The sequence below is a fragment of the Fundulus heteroclitus genome, chromosome 4 (assembly GCF_011125445.2).
Source record: "Fundulus heteroclitus isolate FHET01 chromosome 4, MU-UCD_Fhet_4.1, whole genome shotgun sequence".
NCBI classification, from domain to species: domain Eukaryota; kingdom Metazoa; phylum Chordata; class Actinopteri; order Cyprinodontiformes; family Fundulidae; genus Fundulus; species Fundulus heteroclitus.
The window spans coordinates 12,776,974-12,795,985 of NC_046364.1; the positions used below are offsets into that span (position 1 = coordinate 12,776,974).

The 19,012-nt window shown below is 38.9% G+C and overlaps 1 protein-coding gene across 6 annotated transcripts in view; it reads right to left on the reverse strand.

Annotated features, from left to right (window-relative positions):
- Positions 1-19,012, reverse strand: part of LOC105933805 (protein diaphanous homolog 3) — a gene marked incomplete at its 5' end in the record, with an annotated part of 217,759 nt that overhangs the window by 160,883 nt on the left and 37,864 nt on the right. For 3 of the 6 annotated variants that reach the window (XM_036136075.1, XM_036136078.1, XM_036136072.1), the window contains 1 exon segment: positions 7,149-7,157. In XM_036136075.1, the coding sequence (XP_035991968.1) occupies positions 7,149-7,157 (9 nt within the window). 6 annotated transcript variants of the gene reach the window in all.

Consider the following 19,012-nt stretch of genomic DNA (forward strand, 5'->3'; position numbering starts at 1 on the left):
CATTCAGGGGACTGATGACAGCCTAAATCATTCATCACTCAAGTCATTTGTTCCATTTTTTTTTTTTTTTTTTGCTTTTCTCCTCATGCTCCTGAAAACATGTCTACGCCTAACCCCTTTGACACCCCCCCCCCACACACACACACACACACACACACACACACCGCAGACAAACCTGCATGTGCACGTGAAAAAAAAAAAAGAATAAATCACAGCAAAACATAAAGTCGCAAAGGCAAATATGTTTTTAACGAGCCCGCCCATTACCTGCGTGATACGAGGACACAGAAAAACAAAGCGAGATCAAATTGAAGTGCTGATGCCTGAAACACTGAGGCGGAACAAGAAAAAAAAAAGAGAGACAATATAGGAGTAAAAAAAAATAAAAAATACGGGTGGGGGGGAAATGACAAGGTTAACAACGCAGGGGGTGAAAACAAAAAAAGAAAAGAAAATGGAAGAGAGCAGCTTGTGAGGACAGAGTTTGTGGAGAACTGGGTGACATTCTGGAGCATTTCAAGACAATGTAAAAAAAAAAGGTGCAAGTAATTGGTGTGTAGGGCCCACAGAAGTGCTGTCAAAGCAACATAAAAGCCATTTGGCATGGCTGTGTTATGTACACATTTTAATATATGCGGAATAGGAAAATAATGGGATGGACGTCATTTAAAGACTGCCATGTTTGCAGTGTGCGCCGTACGTGATCAGACCTTCCTTTTCAGCATCGACATGAAAAGCCTTTAATGATTTTTTTTTTGATTTTTTTTTTTTTTTGCATTTGATGATATGTGTCATAATGGCACAGATTTTCTGAAGCCACACACACACACAAACTCATTACAGAACTAATGGTGCTCTTCAGCATGTCAAAGCAAAAAGCATGAAGTGAAAAAAAAAAAAAAAAAAAAGAAGAAAAAGACAGACTCCGGGGGGAGAGAAAGTCCATTTGATCAGAGCCGATATGTAACCGTGGAAAGAAATACTAACTGCAAGGCGGCGTGAGACAGACATCCTGCTGCTCTCCTCAGCTACTCAGAGTGCCTCATAACAAACTGCATTTGCAGTGTTTTAGGGTCCTTTTAGAGACTAATTCTATCTCCTAACCTCGGTAATCTGGCCGCATTTCACACCCCTCCTGTGCGTACATATACATTACATTTTATCTGTATAAAACCCAGCAGAAATGAGGAAAGTAATAAGGTGATTTAGGATTCTGTACTTAAGACAAATTGAGGATGAATGAGAATGTAATGACCTGACTTTCTAAAGCCGCTTGGAGCTATTTAGTTTAAACAAGGCCACCTACTACCACTTTTTATTCCCCCCCCCTGTCATTTCATCGCCACCTTCTCTAGAGTTCAATCTTATAATTCCCACGATAGTGTCCACCAACCTCCTCAGCTGCTTTTGTCTCATTGTAATTTAAAAGCTTATCAAGTTCTCCGCGCGGCGGACGACAAAAGCTCGCGCATTTCTGAGAAATATCCCCACCTCGCATTTGAGAGACCCATTATCCACCGCGGGTATGTTAAGTGGATATGTTAAGTGGGCCCAATTTAAATGTATTCTGAGGGTTATTGTAGTTAAGGTCGGCGGCGCTGAAGCACGGCTTTTGAATGATCGCGGCTCTTTAATGTGTCACATAGTTTGACAAGTCATGCAAAAGCTGTCGGCTCTGACCGCGGACTTTAACTCCACCTGGGAGCCTCTGCCTCCCAAAACAACCCGTAGGAGCTTAACCTCTCCCACACACACACACACGCCTCCTCTTCCATCAGGTATCCTGCAAATACCCATCGTGCAGACCGACGGAGCCCACACAAACACAGCGTCTTCCTAGGTCATTATATTTATATGGAAATGGGCTGTCTAATTATCTCTTACAGTGTGCCAGTCGTGAGGAACAAACTCGTCGTTACCCAGCTTTCTCTTTAACGGGGTCTATTGATCCTGAGAGCCTTAGAAGCATTAACACTATACGGTAAATTATATCCAGAAACTCCACGGAAAAAAGGGGGGAAACCTGTAAAGCTCCCTTGTTTTAACAGCTGATTCCGAGCTCTTAATCTCTTATATCGTGATTTATAATTAACGCCACCTCATCTCAAAGCAAAGATCGACTTTCAATTATTTTGCAAGCCATTAATAAACATAACGGCAATAAGTAATAAGTCCTGTAGTACAAAAAAAAAAAAAAACAACAAACATAGCCAAGAGGAGCAGTGGGCCCAATCAGCTAAAGTCTAATTTAGGATTACAATGTTTGCGAGGATAAAACTAATGCCATATCCGTACAGGGAACAGGTTTATCTAGTTATTGATCTATAAACTTAAAGCAAACAATGGAGGGGCCACTTCTTTGAGCCACTGCATCTTCTCGCCACATAAATCCAACCTGCTGTGATTGCTTTCTAAGTACTGCTCTGGTGCTTGCATTTCACCCGGTGAAAACGCCAAACGCACAGGAATAGCGACGCTATTTTACTGCTGTTGTTTATATCTGCAGTCCTGTCTTCTCACACAGCATCTTGGAGGCCATACAATGATAACCAGTGTTTATATTGCACAACAGCTGATGTCTGACTCTGTGTGTGTCTGTGTACTAGAAAGCATCTCCCTCACTAAGGTGAAGCCTGGCTGACAGGAACAGTGTTTTAGTTTTGCTGTGCTTTTATTTTGAAGTACAGTAACCTCGCTCCATGAGGTCAACCTGCTGAAGGCAAGATTCATGGAGAGCAGACAAGAGGACAGCCTAATTGCTTCACCCGGATGGAAATCCCTGATCATCCGCCTCACTGTTCCAGAATATTCAGATAAATATGAGGGTGGAAGTGGATTAAAGCTGTAATTGGTTCGATTTGGCAGATTAATCTGCATTAGTTAGTAGCCAGACGTGCAGCGTGTTGTGTGCACACGAATATCTAGGTGAAGCTGATTTTGATTACACTATCACATGTTCAAAAAAAAGATCAAGTGTGAACAGAGATGTGCCTAGGTTTAAACTGTAATCCTGCCAAGCAGCTAATGCTCTGACCTTTGTGCTAGAGCCTGCTAACTGTGAGACCTGCTGAAAATCCTTTTGAAAATTAAATGAAAAACATCCAGAGCTCTGAAGGTGCTGTGAACTGTTGCTGCCTTTCTTGTCCATCATCTGGTACCCTTCATGGCTGCTGGTTTCTCATCCTGTTTGAGGGTTCAGCAACAACAAACCTCTACAGCCCGGAATCCAGTGGTGATCGGGGACTAATTGCACGTACATCAAAGCACTATTTTAGTTAGTCTTTTCGGATATTTATTGATAGTTTTAGGCATGGCAGAGACTACGAATGAAACTTTGTTTGCATTTGTAATTTTTGTTAAAAAAAAAAATGTTCCTACTAGGGATGAGCCAGGTTAATGTGTTGAGTTACACCAAAGTTATAAAAAGTTATCATTTTAAAATGCCAGGATTTTCTATTATATGGTTTCTACAGAGTAAAGTGGGGTTATTTTATAATGAAAGTAGGCTGACAGGAAGGGGTCTGAGAGAGGGAGACGACATTCGGCAAAGGTCCACAAGCCGGACTCGAACCCGGGTAAGCCATGTTGATGACCAATGCCTCCACATATGGGTTGTGTGCTTTCCCTGCACCACTACACTGTAGTGAAATGTGCACTGTAACAGTGCACATTTCTTTAAATTAGATGATGAGAAAGTGGCGGATTGATCAGTGTTTTCTCCAGCTGTATGAAGCACAAACAGATGGAGATCTCCCTATATCACATGGTCCCACAAAGAAGCTACACCACCCCTGTTGGTGAGCACTGCTACTCAGCTGGCTAAAAGAAAGCTAGTATGATTTTCCCCTTATTTTCAAGTAGTTGCACAATAATAATATATAGATAACTGCAATTATTTCATAGTGTGCAATGTCGCAATGGAAAATGACTGCTGTGATGTTTCAAGTGCCAGGCATTAAAATTCTACAAATTAATTCAGCAACTTGGATTAGCTTCACTGTCTTTTATGCCCAGACCTAGATCTTTGTGATCAATGTGTTAACGCTCATGAATTGGTGGGGGCAGCGTGACAATGGCAGACTGCAGGCTTGCTACCCGAGCAGATGGCCGGACTAATTAACCAGCTCATCTCAACTCTTTAGACTTGTGTTCCTCTTCTTTAACTTCAGAGTATTTAAAAATGCACCTAAAACAGGATATGGAATTAAAATTTGGACAAATATAACTTTTTTTAAGAAGCACCAAATGCTTAAAAGTGTAGCTTTAGCCACAGAACAGCAAAACAGTTTAACTTATTTAATAGTTATCAAAAGGGACAGACATAAGAGCAAAGTCACTGCCACGCAATAAACTTACTGTGGAACATCTGTCACCTTTAAATGGGATTTATCAAGTTTATTGTACAAAACGCAGTTCTAAAAGGACACCACGTGTTTAAACGTTTTCTTTATGCATCTAAGGATTTAAGGCATTTTTGTTTGCAGAAACTTTTTCATTGCGGTTTCATCTCTGCCGTTACTATAATTGGAATTTAGAAAATTTCAGAAAACACATTTAACACTGCATGAACCAGAGACAGCATATGAGTTTAGAAAATCCAGTCAAATGACATCAATTAAAACCCCATTTAGTCACTAAATCCATTTAATTATAAATTCTTAGATATCGTTTCTTGTTTTGTAACTTTGCAGCTTATTTTGTCTGATAGAAGGCAGCCTACAATCGCCTTAAAGCATGTTGTTATTGTCATGTTATGTGTTTCAGCCTCTTTTTTGAAGAACTCTTGAGCCGGGTGCCATTTATTTCCTTCTGTTCAAGCACTTCCTGCATAAACAGTAGCTAGGCAAGCTGAGGAAGCTAGGCATGCTTGATTTAAGTGGGCAGGTTAGCTATAATCCATTGGAATAGAGGAAATTGTGTCACAGAACAAAAATAAATTACTAGCACCGAACGTTTATCTTCTGTTTTAACAATGTACTAAAAAATAACTAAAGAAAATATTTTTGTTATTAAGCCCTCACATGTGAGTTCATGGTTAAGTTTACCCTTCCTTTTAGGAGTTTAACATATTCTGACATATTAACATATTCTGTGTGCATCTAAGGTTTTGAGGTGTGCTTAGTTTTTTTCCACATTTTTTTCCCTTGTGGCTTCATCTATGTCATCAGGGTACTTATTAATAGATTTAATTGGAATTTGTAAATTTCAGAAAACATACGCATGCAGCAAGACATCCTAAAATGTCGATTTAGAAACAGAATATGACTTCATAAACTCAGGTCGAGCACATTCTGATGTTTGCTTAGTTATTAAATAATCACATATTTGATTTGGAAAATCAGATCTATCACATAATTTCTTAGGAACTCTTTGTTGGATTCTAGCTTTCAGTTAGATCAGGTTTCCGCATCATGCTTGCATCCTGACAAGAAAAACACATTCAGTAATCTTTGTGGGTTTTGTATGATTGGAAATGTATTAGCTGTTCCACGGAAAGGGCAGCTCTCACATTGCTGTTCTTTTTACAAACTCTGCAGCAATAAATTCACCACTCAGCCATATTTTGACGAGCAAAATTGACGGAAGGAAAATCGCAATTTATTTCAAGCTTCAACTGAGAAAAAGGGTGTGGGGATATTGTAAAGTGCATGCAATAATTGGCACGACTGAATATTTCAAATAAAGAAAAAGTGTGAGAAGAAAATAACACCATTAATCATAATATCATTATACGTCATAAAGATATTGCAAAGAACTGCTTGGATTACAACAAATGTTAACTTACAATGGACTCAGGCTCTCTCTGTCTGAGCTATATTTGGCAACACTAATTGTTTAATGCAGCATGAACCTTTTAAGAAAGTAAAGAGGTGATAAGGTTGTCAGTTCTCTAAGAAACTACAACTAAATTGGTTTAATGCCAAAACGGATGTTGTCAAAAAAAAAAAAACATTTTTAATAATACCCTGTTGAGATGGAAATAATGATTCTTCTCCAACTGGATAAAATACTCATTATCTGGAGTCTCTGTCTGAAATAAATCTAAAGCAGAAAAACAGTATCACCTTTTAACTATTTACATATTAATTCCTAGCCATATTGGAATATCAACATTGACCAGTATTGTAGCATATTGCATGCCTTCCTAATATTGTGCAGCTCTAATCCAAACCGACCTGAACCATTGCATAAAATATAATTGTTCCCCTTGTTAAATCATGACCCAAACATGATTGACCACACTTTTGTGGTTAATTCACTAGCCACACCCACATCTGATTAGTTTTACCCCTACAGAATGAAGAGATCCCATAAATGGACCTGACTCACATGATGGAGTAGAAAAAAAGATTTTAAAAACCAATATATGATGCATCTAAAAGAAATTTTAAAAAGATAAGAAACAAACTTATTGATATGTATCAGCATTGGAGGGTCCCTAAAGAACAACATTTAAAGCTTCACATGCCATGATTAAGATCAGCATTATTGATTCATCAAAGAGACAGACTGGGCAAAACTGGCATCCATAGGAGACTTTCAAAGGGAAAAACAGTGTTGACCAAAAAAATAAAAAATAATAATAATTCACACACACAAAGAGCTGTCCACATTTGCCAAAAAAAAAAAAAAACATCCTGATGATACCCTGGACTTTTGTGAAAATATTCTGTTGACTGATGAAACAGGTTGAGACAACAATGTCAGTGAAGATGGAAATAATCTGAAGACTACCTTAAAATGACTCGTCACACACTTAGAATGCAGGTTTTAGAGTAGATTAGTAAAAGTCTGAAATACATTTAAGATGCATTGACATGATGCTGAACGAGCCATTCATGCACGAAAGGCCTTCAACGTCGCTGAATTAAGACAATTCTCCAAAGAGTTGTTAAAATTCTTCCAGAGTGATAGAAAGGACGCATTCCCAAAGGTGTGACAAGCGGTTCTTAGGTTTAGTAAACTATTATTTCTTTCCACATAGGACTAGTGCCAAGTTGGTTTGTTAAAGGAATCTCAGGAGGCCTTCTTCATGATACAGTGTTTAAATTTCTCATTATTATGGACAAATCAAGAAAATAAACCATTAGCATTTAAGAACATACAATAAAAGTTATTTGAATATAGCTCAAAAAAACAAAACTCACCTTTTGCTTCTGTTCCAAATCAAGCACATCATGCAGCCGAGCAGAAGTTCAGTCGCAAAAGCAGGATTAGAAAAAAGCGAGGCAAGAAAGAGAAAGAAGCAGAAAGAGAGCAAAAGATGGGGAACAAAGATGTTAGTGATGTCTGAAGTGAGCGCTGATTCAGATTTGCTTGTTAGCAAAGAGAAAACAAACTAAGCGCTACACTGAATAAAGAGACGTGTAACTAACCATTGAATGAGCTTGGACAGTTTAGGTTCAGTTTGTATTTCTTTGCCATAACAGACTTGTCAAAAGAAAACAACAGAGTTTATTGTAATTACAGAAAATTGCTGAATTTATGTCGATTTGTGGAAAAGGACTTAATGTTCCTGCAGAGATTAGCGCTTTCAGTTTCTAATGAAACTGAATAGCTGATGATGACAGTCCTGTAATTACGTCAGGCATCACAGGTCAGAGCCATTTAGCCTTCATCTGAATGAAACATAATATCCCACAGATTGGTTTCCATCATTACAGGCATTAATGTACTAATATTGTCTGACAGATTCTTAATACGCTGGTACCTTTTACCCAACTTCATTTCAGCGGTTATAGGGAAAAAAAATGTTCCTTGACTTTTCAGATGTAAAGCATTTTATTTACAGACTCTAAGAAGTGTTTTTTTGAAAAGGACAAATGTAATAAATATCAGCTATGGGAATATTTACCCACTTGGATTTAAGGAAACGAGAACTGTTTTGGATGTGTGCAGCTATCAAAAGTTCAAAGGTGCATGCTTAAAAATGCAACTCTAAAAAATTTGTCAATAAAATGGTTCAGCAACTCAATGGCAAAAACACTCCTCCATTCTACATGCAAGTAGTCAATTTGCCTAACTCCTCATTTGCACTTCATTCCAGTTCGGTTGTCTATTGCCATACTTTGTTTCATTGATAAACGCTTTCGTTGTGTGTTTTACCGTCACTATAAAAACAAATGTCCCTATTGAGGAATATCTGAATATTAACACGGCGTCTAGTTTTAATTTCTCTCTCCATTATGACAAAGTGGAATCGATTGGGAACAACAACAACAGAGTCATTACGGCGGTAGGCCATATGAGGTCACGGCGGTCAGTGGATCCTGAGGCACAAAGAACGAACAGGTCGAAAACTTTCTGCTGAGGGAATAACAACAAACCTCCAAACTTCATGTGGTCCTCAGATTAGCTCAAGATCTGTGCAGAAAACATTGTGGTTCCATGTTGTGGGTTTCTGTCACTGAGCAGCCAGATCCATTAAAGATCACTGTGACGCCAAGCGCCATGCAAACTGCTGTAGTGGTGTAAAGCACGCCATTACCGGACTGTAAAGCAGTGGACACATGGTTTCTGGAGTTCTGAATCTTGTCTCTCTGTCGGGCAATCCATTGGTTGAGTCTGGGTGGGCCAGCGGCGTGGAGAACAGCTCTTGTCTAACTACATTATGCCATGTTTAACGTTTGGTGCAGGGCTGTTTTACAGGAGTCCCAACTTTGCCCCTTGACTACACTAAATGATCTCCTATTGCAGCAGTTTATGAAGACATCGTGGACATTTTCATGCTCCCAACATGACAGAACACCAATGCCCAACGCAAGGTCCATTAAGGCAAGGATGGGCTAGTTTGGTGTGGGAGAACCCCACTGATTAACATATTCCTGACCTCAACTTTACAGAACATGTTTAGGTTAGGGTTAATGGAACTAGAGTAAAGACAGCGAGCCAAGTCTGCTACTTCAATATCAGTATCCGATAATCACACCTTCTAGAAAAATTCCCATAAACACACTCTGGAACCTAGTGAGTTATAGCTTGAAGAAGCTATAACTGCAAAGTGTGCACAGACACTTTATTGAAATGAATCTTCCCCTGGCTAATTTAGGTTTCCACATTTCTTAGGACTGGGAGCATAATTATTGATTTTGAGTGGCCCAGCCAGAGTCTCGACTTTAACCTGGAAACTAAAGATTAGGGTGATGACAAGTAGGTCTTTCTACCTTAAAGACAAAGAGCTCATTAAAGATAAATGGTCATGGGGTGGCTGCAGTGGAAACAGGCAAAAAGCTGCTCCGAGAGCAAAAAGTATAAAAAAAAACTTTCAGTAAGACTTAAAGGAAATAAAAAAGTATTTTTCTTTCAAAATTTATACTCAGTCTAAATTGTTTTTGGGAGATGCTTGTGTCATTCATTTTAGATTTAAAATGTACACTGCAAACCTGACAACAGCCAGCTGCATGTATCGCTCCGCCTAGCTCCACTCACATACATCTGGGACACCGCGATAGGAATTGCCTTTACTGAAGGCTGGGTCTTATCAAAACTCCTTGCATATGATTGGATAAGCCACTTGTCTGTCATCTTCATTGACGTGCTATTTCAACCAGTCACACCAAAGCTAACCCGTGACGCTGATGAGACCGACGCCGGAAAAAAAACAACCTTTTTTTTTTTTTTTTTTTTTATGTGTTTGCGGCTGTAGTGCAGGGTTTCCCGCAGCGCTATCTTGGCGAGGCGGCCGCGGAAAACGTGTCGTCCACCCTGCGAGCCGGTCCGCGGAAAACGTGTCGTCCACCCCCCCCCCGCTCCGCTCCGCGAGCCGGTCCGCCTCGCATAAGCAAATTCCTGCGGGAAACACTGTAGTGGTCACACCGAAGCTAAGAAGAGGGGGGAAGACAGGCGGCAAAGCGCCGCGGGTCGGAGTCGATCCCGGGCCGACCGCGTCGAGGACTAAAGGCCTCCCAATATGGTTCGCGCTAACCGGTCACACCGAAGCTAACCCGTGACGCTGATGAGACCGACGCCGGGGCGCGTACGCGGACGCGCCCCGGAAAACAAAACTTGCCAAATCCGGTCGGGAGAAGGGCGAAAACATGGTTTCCACCAACAAAAGCCTTCAGAGGTGTTCTTTGATGTTCTTTTAATGAAACAATATCAGATAGATTGGACAACACGGAAGAAATAGCAGCATCAATGCTAACGCTTGCTTCCTCGATGCGAGCCGCCATTGTTGTTGGAATCTCACGGTGGCTTCTCCACTACGTCACAGCCATGAAACACCCGCCCTGCGTCCTGATTGGCCAGACCAAAAATTTGGTTGGGGAAATCACTTTCAATGAGCCGTGTCCCAGATGTATGTGAGTGGAGCTAGGCGGAGCGATACATGCAGCTGGCTGTTGTCAGGTTAGTACACTGCTGCTTTGTAACCTAAACTTTGAAAGTATTTAGATTTTTATTTTCCTTTGTTCATCTTAGGAGCCAAGCCAAGTTTGTCAACATTTTGCACATCCCAAATAGAAATTCTAGACACTCAAGTTGATTTTGACTCTCATTTGGCCGGAGCGGGCCGACTCTCTTTGACTTGTCGCACTGCACAGACACTTCTCCCGTTGTGACGATTGCAAGAACTTAGCATGTCAGAGAAGAAACATGACAAGCAACAATGGAAGTATAAAACATTGCAGTAAACAGCCATATGAAAGTTAATTTCCTTCATCTGAGTTTATGGGGGGGGGGGGGAAATGTTCCACACATGATGGAAGATTTAATCTTTGTGAAATAAACAAATATAACCTTTCAGCTATACGCCATGGGAAATGATAACATCTCAGGACACAAGCAGGAAGAAATAGAACTGCGTGCCTGGGGTTGTAATGGCATGAACTGCCTTGGCTTTCACAGGGTTAGCAGAAACACAAGGCCGGTGAAGAAATTAATTCTGAATGAGGGTCAAAAGTGGCCAACAGTTCACGCAAACATGAATGGGATGGAAACTGGCTCATGTTGGAGTAACATTATCCTAGAAGTTAGGATTATTGGGATGTAGCTTCCAATGCTCCTCTAGTAAAGACCTCTTCTCCTTGTAAGAGGCTTTAAAAAAGGCTATTGCCTCTGGCCAACACACATCTGTGCAAAAAAAAAAAAAATCTCCAAGTGGATCGGTTAGATGCTTTTTGGTTGCATCTGATTTAACTGAAATGGCTCCACAAATGATTTGTCAAACAAGTGATAGAGAAGCTCTCTCCATTCTCAACATTCATTCCACCACACGCGAACCGACCGCACACCTCCCCCGTGTTTCTGCTGCTTTGAAAATAAAATAAAAAAAGTTTTATTTTTCACAGAAATCAAGCAGAGTCAGACACCAGTCTGCTGTTGTTTCAGATTACGCGGGACAAGCCGCCGCTGTGCTACAAGTGAGCAGACGGGGAATAAAATGCAGAGAGGTATACAAGAACAGCGGGGTTGGATATGGCTTCCCTGACTCAATTTTGAGTTAGAGAGTACTTCAGACAAACAGGTTTTTCCAGCTACCATTGCCTTCTTCGAAATTCAAAGAAGGGTCATTTCAAAAGTGTGATGTTTTCCTGCTGTGTTAATGTGTTTGGGGGTGAGGTCACTGTTCAGCTGTAACGCCTAAATATCTCCACGTTTCAAAGTGGACGGCTTGAGGTTTTGATTAAACATTTTAAACATGGCCACCAAATGTCACTTTTCCTCTGGGTTCTGAACAACTTCGAATGACAACGCTACCATAATAAAATCCCACAGCATGTTTGACAAGACAAAAATAAAGCCTTGGGACGACAAAACTGCCGGTCCTTAAAGAAAGGTCAGAAGATCACCAAAGCATTAACAAGTGATTCTGTGGAAAAGGCTGATAACAGTCTTTCCCATTTCTGTCCAGACAAGTCTCAAAAATGTCAATTTGACATCTCAACAGGAAAAGGCCTGGGATTACCAAAGATTTGACATCCAGTGTTATCTGGAGACTATAAAATGTCTAAAATATTATGTGCCAATAAATCTACAAAAGCACAGTTTTCCTAGCCTGGGGGTCGTAGCCCTCATAGTCAAGCTCAAAATTATTCACACCCCTGGCATATCTGGATTTCAAACAATCTTTTTTAGAAACTGGTTTCTTTTTAACTCATCTGCCACTTGTGCCTAAAGTTTTCTATTGCTTTTATGACGTGCACTCCATAGGGAATTGCCAGCCGGTGCTAGCTGCTGAGAATACGCAGACTATTTCACTTGCTTTGTGTGAGACTACACTGCGTATGCCACAGCAGAATCGAGATGATTTCCTGCATCTTTATTAGTTATGGGAAAACATAACAAAGGCCGCATGCAAGATTCGCATCTGTGGGAGCTAAAAATTAGGGCTATGGTGTGGAGGCCTGCTAACCTCAAAGACCTGGAGACAATCGCAAAAGTTAAATTGTAGTCGTCTAATCCTCCGGGGAGATGCCGAATCAAAATCAATCAGAAACCAACTTTTTGGTTTAATTAAACTATTTTAGATTTAAAATTACTTAACTGTGTGAGGCGAAACCTTTAAAATAAATTCAGGGATATCCAAATAACCCTGCCATTAAAACTATCAATTAAAATGCGAAGTGAGAGGAGATTTTTGATGCTCTGTTCTGATGAGCCGCTCAGCCACGCAAACGTGCAACAAGGCGGGAGCAGCTCCGAGCCCAGCACACAAACTGTGACTCTGCTGTATTTAATGTCAGACTACATAATTGCTCATTAACCACATTTTTCAAAAAAAAAAATAAATAAATAAATAAATGACAATAACAATATGTGCTGCTGAATTTAAAAAATACCCTAACAAAAAGCTGCAGAAATGGGATGTAATGATGCTGTCAGCTATGAAGTTAGACTGTCACTTTTCGCCACAAAGAGTGCGATGTCTGAAAAACCCAGTCAGTGCTTAATGTGCTAATTAAAAAGGAGAGAGGAAAAAAAAAAAACAGCTTTAAAGAACTTTAAAATCAACTAGTGCTAACTATGCACTGATTGACACTAATTACACGAGTGTACAAACATTTGTTGATTTGTTTACTCCAAGGTTAGGACGAGCTAGCCCTTCTCACATCATCTGCTGAGTGTGTGGATGCACCTTTTTTTCCCCTCCCATCGACAACAGTACCTAATAAAAAACAGGTAATTAAATCCTTTACAACTGCCAAAAGCAACATGTTTATCCTTTCAGTCCTAGGTTATATCCAGGATTGCCGACGTATTCCAGGGAGATAATATACTAAACTAGTACAACACGGAGTGATAAGAGTCTACTGTATCCTATAGGCTTGTGCCGGGCCACAATTTTTAATTTGTATTACTATTTTTTTTTTTTCAGCGCTTAATATAATTTAATTTGACTGGGCTTTGGGAGTCAGCACTGCACAGCAGGACAGTGAAAACAAACGGCTAGCTGCTCCACAGTCTATTGAAATGAACCCACTGTGTCTCGTTTTATCTGCAACTAGTTACTGTCAGTTTCAGAGCATCCGTTTGAGATGCTGATAAAATAACTTCAATAAAAAAGGGAGGGGGAAAAAGCATGAGGTTTGCACATTTTTGCCACAAACCGTAGCCTAACCGTATGAATGCCCACGGCTGTGGTAGTCAAAACACACATTGGCTCAGATCACAAAGAGGCATACTTAAATAAGCGCAAGTTGTAAATGATGTTAGGGTGCATTTGTGTACGGATCACAGGAGAGTCAGCCATGATGGTCAAACATCATTGAAGATATCGTTTTTTAGGGATTATATATTTTTAAACGGGTTAGAAGCGATAGGCAAACTAACAAAATACTTTTCATTGTGTAGAGCTCATTAAAGCTAATGATTTAAGACTGACTTTAACATCCAGCACTGTCCATTGTGATGAGCCTCCATAGAATCGAATAATAGTAAACAGCTCTCCATGCAAGAAAAGGAAAACAAAAAGTCGTCTGAGTGCCAGTCAAGTGCATCAAAAGGTCGCATGCACCCCGGAATGCTCAACAAGACATCCCTGCTGCTCTGAGGTCTCGCGGTAGCTTCTCCTTTGTTACATTAAAACAACAGATTTAGAGAAGCAGGGATACGAGCGGCTCGACTTGAATCGTCTGTTTAGGAAATGAAAAGAAGCTCCCAGGAACAGGAGGGACGCGTCTGAAGCTCTGTAGCTTCTCACCTCAAAGCTGTTTTGTTCGCTGGAGAAGACAACACGGAGGACAAGCGAAAGGTTTTCCACGAAACACGCTTCCTCAAAATTGACATTCCGCTCTGTGCCGGAGCCTCTCTCCTCGTTCTCTGGAGAACCACTCCTTAACATCACTTAAAGAAATTAAACCAACATCTGCCTCATTGAAAGCAAAATATTAAATTTTTTTTGCACTTTGCCATTCGCTGGAAAACCTTGAATATCTCGTAATTTGTGTGAAGACTCACAATCTTGTGAAAAGCCACCAGATTATAAAATTCCAGTAGAGTTGGTGCTAATATTTGTGCAATTTGTACTGTAGATTGAAAAAGATGGTAAAAACAAGATGGCCTTAAAATGCAAACAATCAGTTCAATCCCTCTGATTAAGAGCTTTATGCTATTAAACAGTTATCTGGATAGTAAAACATTAAGTGTAAGTCAAATAATAAGACAATTTATAACATTTAATCAAACCAAATTCTATTTATTCACCCTTTTCCTATTGTTTTCTTATATTTTCCTATTACAAGAGTTTGAAACTGAAAACCAAAACATTTATTTTATCAAGTGTTAGAAACTCAACAATACACATGGCATTGTGTGAACTGTTGACATTCACTTTTAATTAGGCCGATGTGTTGAGCGGACATAAAAATGGTTTTATGCTCCTTTATCACACCCAGGCCTGAGAGAGCAGTCTGGGGTTGGTATCCTGCATTTCCCCTGCAGAGAAAGCTAATCTGCAGAGTCAGAAAACACATTCAGACCCTAGATTTTCCACAAGATGTTGAAGTGAAGCAAACAAACAGCTGAAGATTATGACTGCATAGGTCTCGTCCTCTTGTCCTTATATGCCAGAGTCATGTGACTTTTAGATGTGGTCCAACGGACCTTAATTGGTTTGTAAATGACCTCGTAAGAATGGAGTCAAGTTCTACTGAATATTCCTAATGGCCTAACTGTTAAGGCTGCAACTAACTATTATTTTTATTGTCGACTAATCTGTCGATTATTCTTTAGATTAGTAGACTAATCACGATTGTTTTTTGTATGATCTCCATCATCGCTTCAGTTGCTTGTACAAATACTTTGACTAACCTGTTCTTGTCTACACACCTTTGAACACCTCTTTATTGCATCTTGTTATCCTTTATTAGCTTTATAAATGGTCCACCATAAAATATTAATTTTACATCTAACTGATTTAGTTTATTTTCGATATTTCTATCAAAGTAGATTTTTTTAACTGCGAAATGTTTTTAAAACAATATTTTGACCTTCAAGCATTTAACGTTGCTTAATGTTTAAGAAAACTTTTTAACTATAGCCTAGTGTAAAAAAAAAAACGGGAGCATATTAACATGTTTACAGTCAGCCTTGTTCTGTTTAATTAGGCAATATTGTGTATTGCTAATGTAAAGTGTAACATGGCTTTTTACTTCGGCGCCTTTGCCCTCTAAAGTAGTTTATCAATTAACCTTCTACATAGTTAAAAATGAAGAAAACACAGTTTTCTGTGTTTTGTGATAGTTATTTTGTACGTGTGAAATACAAGCAGTATTATAGTATATATAAGAGCGGATTATGCTCCGTACTATATAAATCAGCAATATTTCTTCAGTTGTGTCTACTTAGAAACTTACAATTAAATGTTAAACAAATCTCCTGGCACTTTAAGATAAACGGGTTCAATTCAGATTTATGTCCAATTATACAGTATCCAATTAAATTCCTTGTAACACAATCCAATCATTCATTAAGATTTGACACTGACAGTCCAGACTCTCCTACACCAAAAACCAGCTGCAGCCAGGTTCATAAAATGGCACCAAAAGTAGACGATTTTCTGTAGTTTCTTCATGGTTTAAGTGTCAGAACGAGTCAGACTTCGGGTTACCTGAATTTTTACAGCGTTTTTACTTACTTTCTGTTGGAAATGTTTACAAGAAATCATGGAACATGAAAGAGCATCATAGAAATTAGTAAGGTGCTTATTTCTATGCTTAATTTTGATTTATTTACTGTTCTTCTGTATGGCTATCTGAAATTGTGCTGTTTATGTCACTTTTTTTTTAACCACTTCTACAGTTTTACATTGTTCCCAACTTTTGTTGGGGTGGAAAAGAGCAGTCCACCATGAGTGTACAGCAGGTTGGGATAAAATGATAACTCCTGCTTGCTAAGGAAAGTGACAAAGCAACCTGGCCGTCTCTTTACAATCCTCTTTTAGTAGCTCAACTTTGACTGTATTTTTCTGCCGTAGGTGCAGTACACCACATTGGTCATCTTGTCATACGTGGAAAGTTGGCAAAACCAGTCTTTCACAATTTGTGTATCATAGCCTTCTGTGCAAAGCTGGCTTTTGTTCCTAGGACGATGCTGTCATCCCTTCTGGTGGTTTTTCAGGGTTGGGCACACTATTAAGGATAGGGGATGGATGGATGCAGGGTAATATTTGGAAATTATGTGATGACAGTATTAGTTCCAATAAATCCACGTTTCTCTCTCGTTTCTTTGTCATCAGTCTTTACTAGACTGTGTCAGGTATGGACACCTGTTGCAGTAAAACTTGATCTAACAGCATAAACATAATATTGGTATACAAAGAGTGAATTACAGACAGATAATATAATAATCAACAAATTATGCACTCCAAATAATGCTTGGCGATATTATTATTGCAAACAATTGTTATTGTGATATATTGTGCAACCCTAAATGGGTGCACAGTTAACTTCACTGACAGTGCGGGGGCTTGACAGGAGTTGAGGGTATGTGAAACCAGCTTGGCATTATTACTTTAAAGAAACGAAAGAGACTGTCAACCTTTGGGTGAACCGGGTTAATATTTCTGAGCATGAATTTTGCTCCTTTAATGGGTTGATATTCGCTGTGGCATTCGAGCAATGCATCAATCAAGCATTATGGGTAAAAATGCATAATCGTATGTTTCTGTTAATAACAGTCAAAACAGCCAAAAAACATCCCTGCAACAAATCAAACTCAGCTTATTGTTGACGATACGACAGGAAGTCACTCGGAAAACCGAAGCATAAAACAAACATCACAAACGAGTAAAGAAGTTCCCACGGATGCAGATGAATTGTTAAAGACAAAAACTGTCACTACTGTGTCCTTTTTAAATGTTTAATATTCATCCAGATGCTACTGCTCTTAAGTGAGATGAAACATGATGCTACAAGGGGATTTTTAATAAGTCTACAAGCCCACAAGCACATATGCATGCAAATTCAACTGCATATGACAGCACGACACAGTCGTCATATTTCTCCTTCAGCCTGGAGTGAGACCGAAAAAAAAGGAGAAAGATTTAAAATATATATACATATATAATTCAAGCTAAGTTGATGATTTGCTTTGGTTTTTGTTTGGTCTTTTTATTCAAATGTTACCAAATCTAAAGTTTGCAGCAAATTAAATGTTAAAACAAAACAGTCCACTGGTAGTTTTGCTTACTTCAGCTGAGCGTAGAACAATTACCAGGTTCAAGGTATTTTTGTTTTTACTTTAACAAGCAAGACAAATTCAAGTCTGTGAGATTGTCTTTCTGTGAATCACTGCATGTGATGAAAAAGAAGAAAAGAGCCCTTTGAACCTCTGTTAGATTTTTATTTTTAAGTTTTAGAAAATAACTAAAGTGCTCCGGTTTTGGGAGGAATATAATGTAAAAATTAAGATTTCTACAAGAAAAGTCAATTATAAAATTTCTACTCGAGTTCAGCAGATGTATCACTTTTTGCCGAATAAAGATGTCTGGCCAGCCTAAAAAAGTAGCATGTTCCTCATATCTCAAACAGACAGATACATGTATTGTCATCACGTACATTTGTTTCAGATCAAATCCTTTTGAAATAACTTGCAGGTTCTAAAAGGTTTTAGCAAGGGAGGGCCAATCTGAACCTGAATATTTAATCCCAACAATTTTCTGAATTTATAACATCCAGATCGCCAAAAACACAAATACTCCTTTTAAAAGTAAAACTTATTATTTTCTTCTTATTATTATTATTGCAAAAGACTCCTTCAGAACACCGGTTACATAAAGTAGTGCAATGGTACTGCAGAACTGCAAAGTACTGCATTCAACACTGCAAAATCGGAGCTAAAAATAAGTAAATTTTTCTGAAAATTAGTGTATCTGTCCTTGATTTGAGCAGGTAAATAAGGTAAACAGCCAATAGAATAAGATGTTTGCACTTAAAATAGGAACAACTCATCTCTATCGTCTTATTTCAAGTGCAGGATGTAATTATCTTAATTTAGGGGTCAAAATACTCATTCCATTGGCAGATGATCTTATTTACCTGTTCAAATCAAGGACCAAAACACTATGTTTAAAAACATTTTGCTTAGTTTTAGATCCGTTTTTGCAGTGATTATTTTGAAATAAACTGATGTTTATTGATGATTGATCGACCCAAAAAAAGGAGAAAATAATTCACCAAAAATAATCGTTTTTTGGGGTTTGCAAATATTTTTAGCTCTTATGTATTACCATGAGAATTCCTGTTATGATAATTAACTATAAATAATAGTGAATTAATTATTTAATAATAAGCAAAGTTAGACATTTTTTAAACATCTGACCCCTCTGGGTCATCATCCCAATAAATAAAAAACAATGTTTTTTTTTTTTTTAAAGTAGCCTTTATGATATTGCAACAAAGATAAAAACCTTGTTTTTAAACTGCCTCCAGCTGCCCACGCCCTGTGCGGATTGGCGTGTGAATAAGTAAAACTGGTGTTGTGGAAACGGTGAGCGCGAGCTGAGCTCTCCACGCCTACTTTTGAACTCGGCTGCGTAGCTCCCACTTATGCTGGCTCAGAGGGGTAACATCGC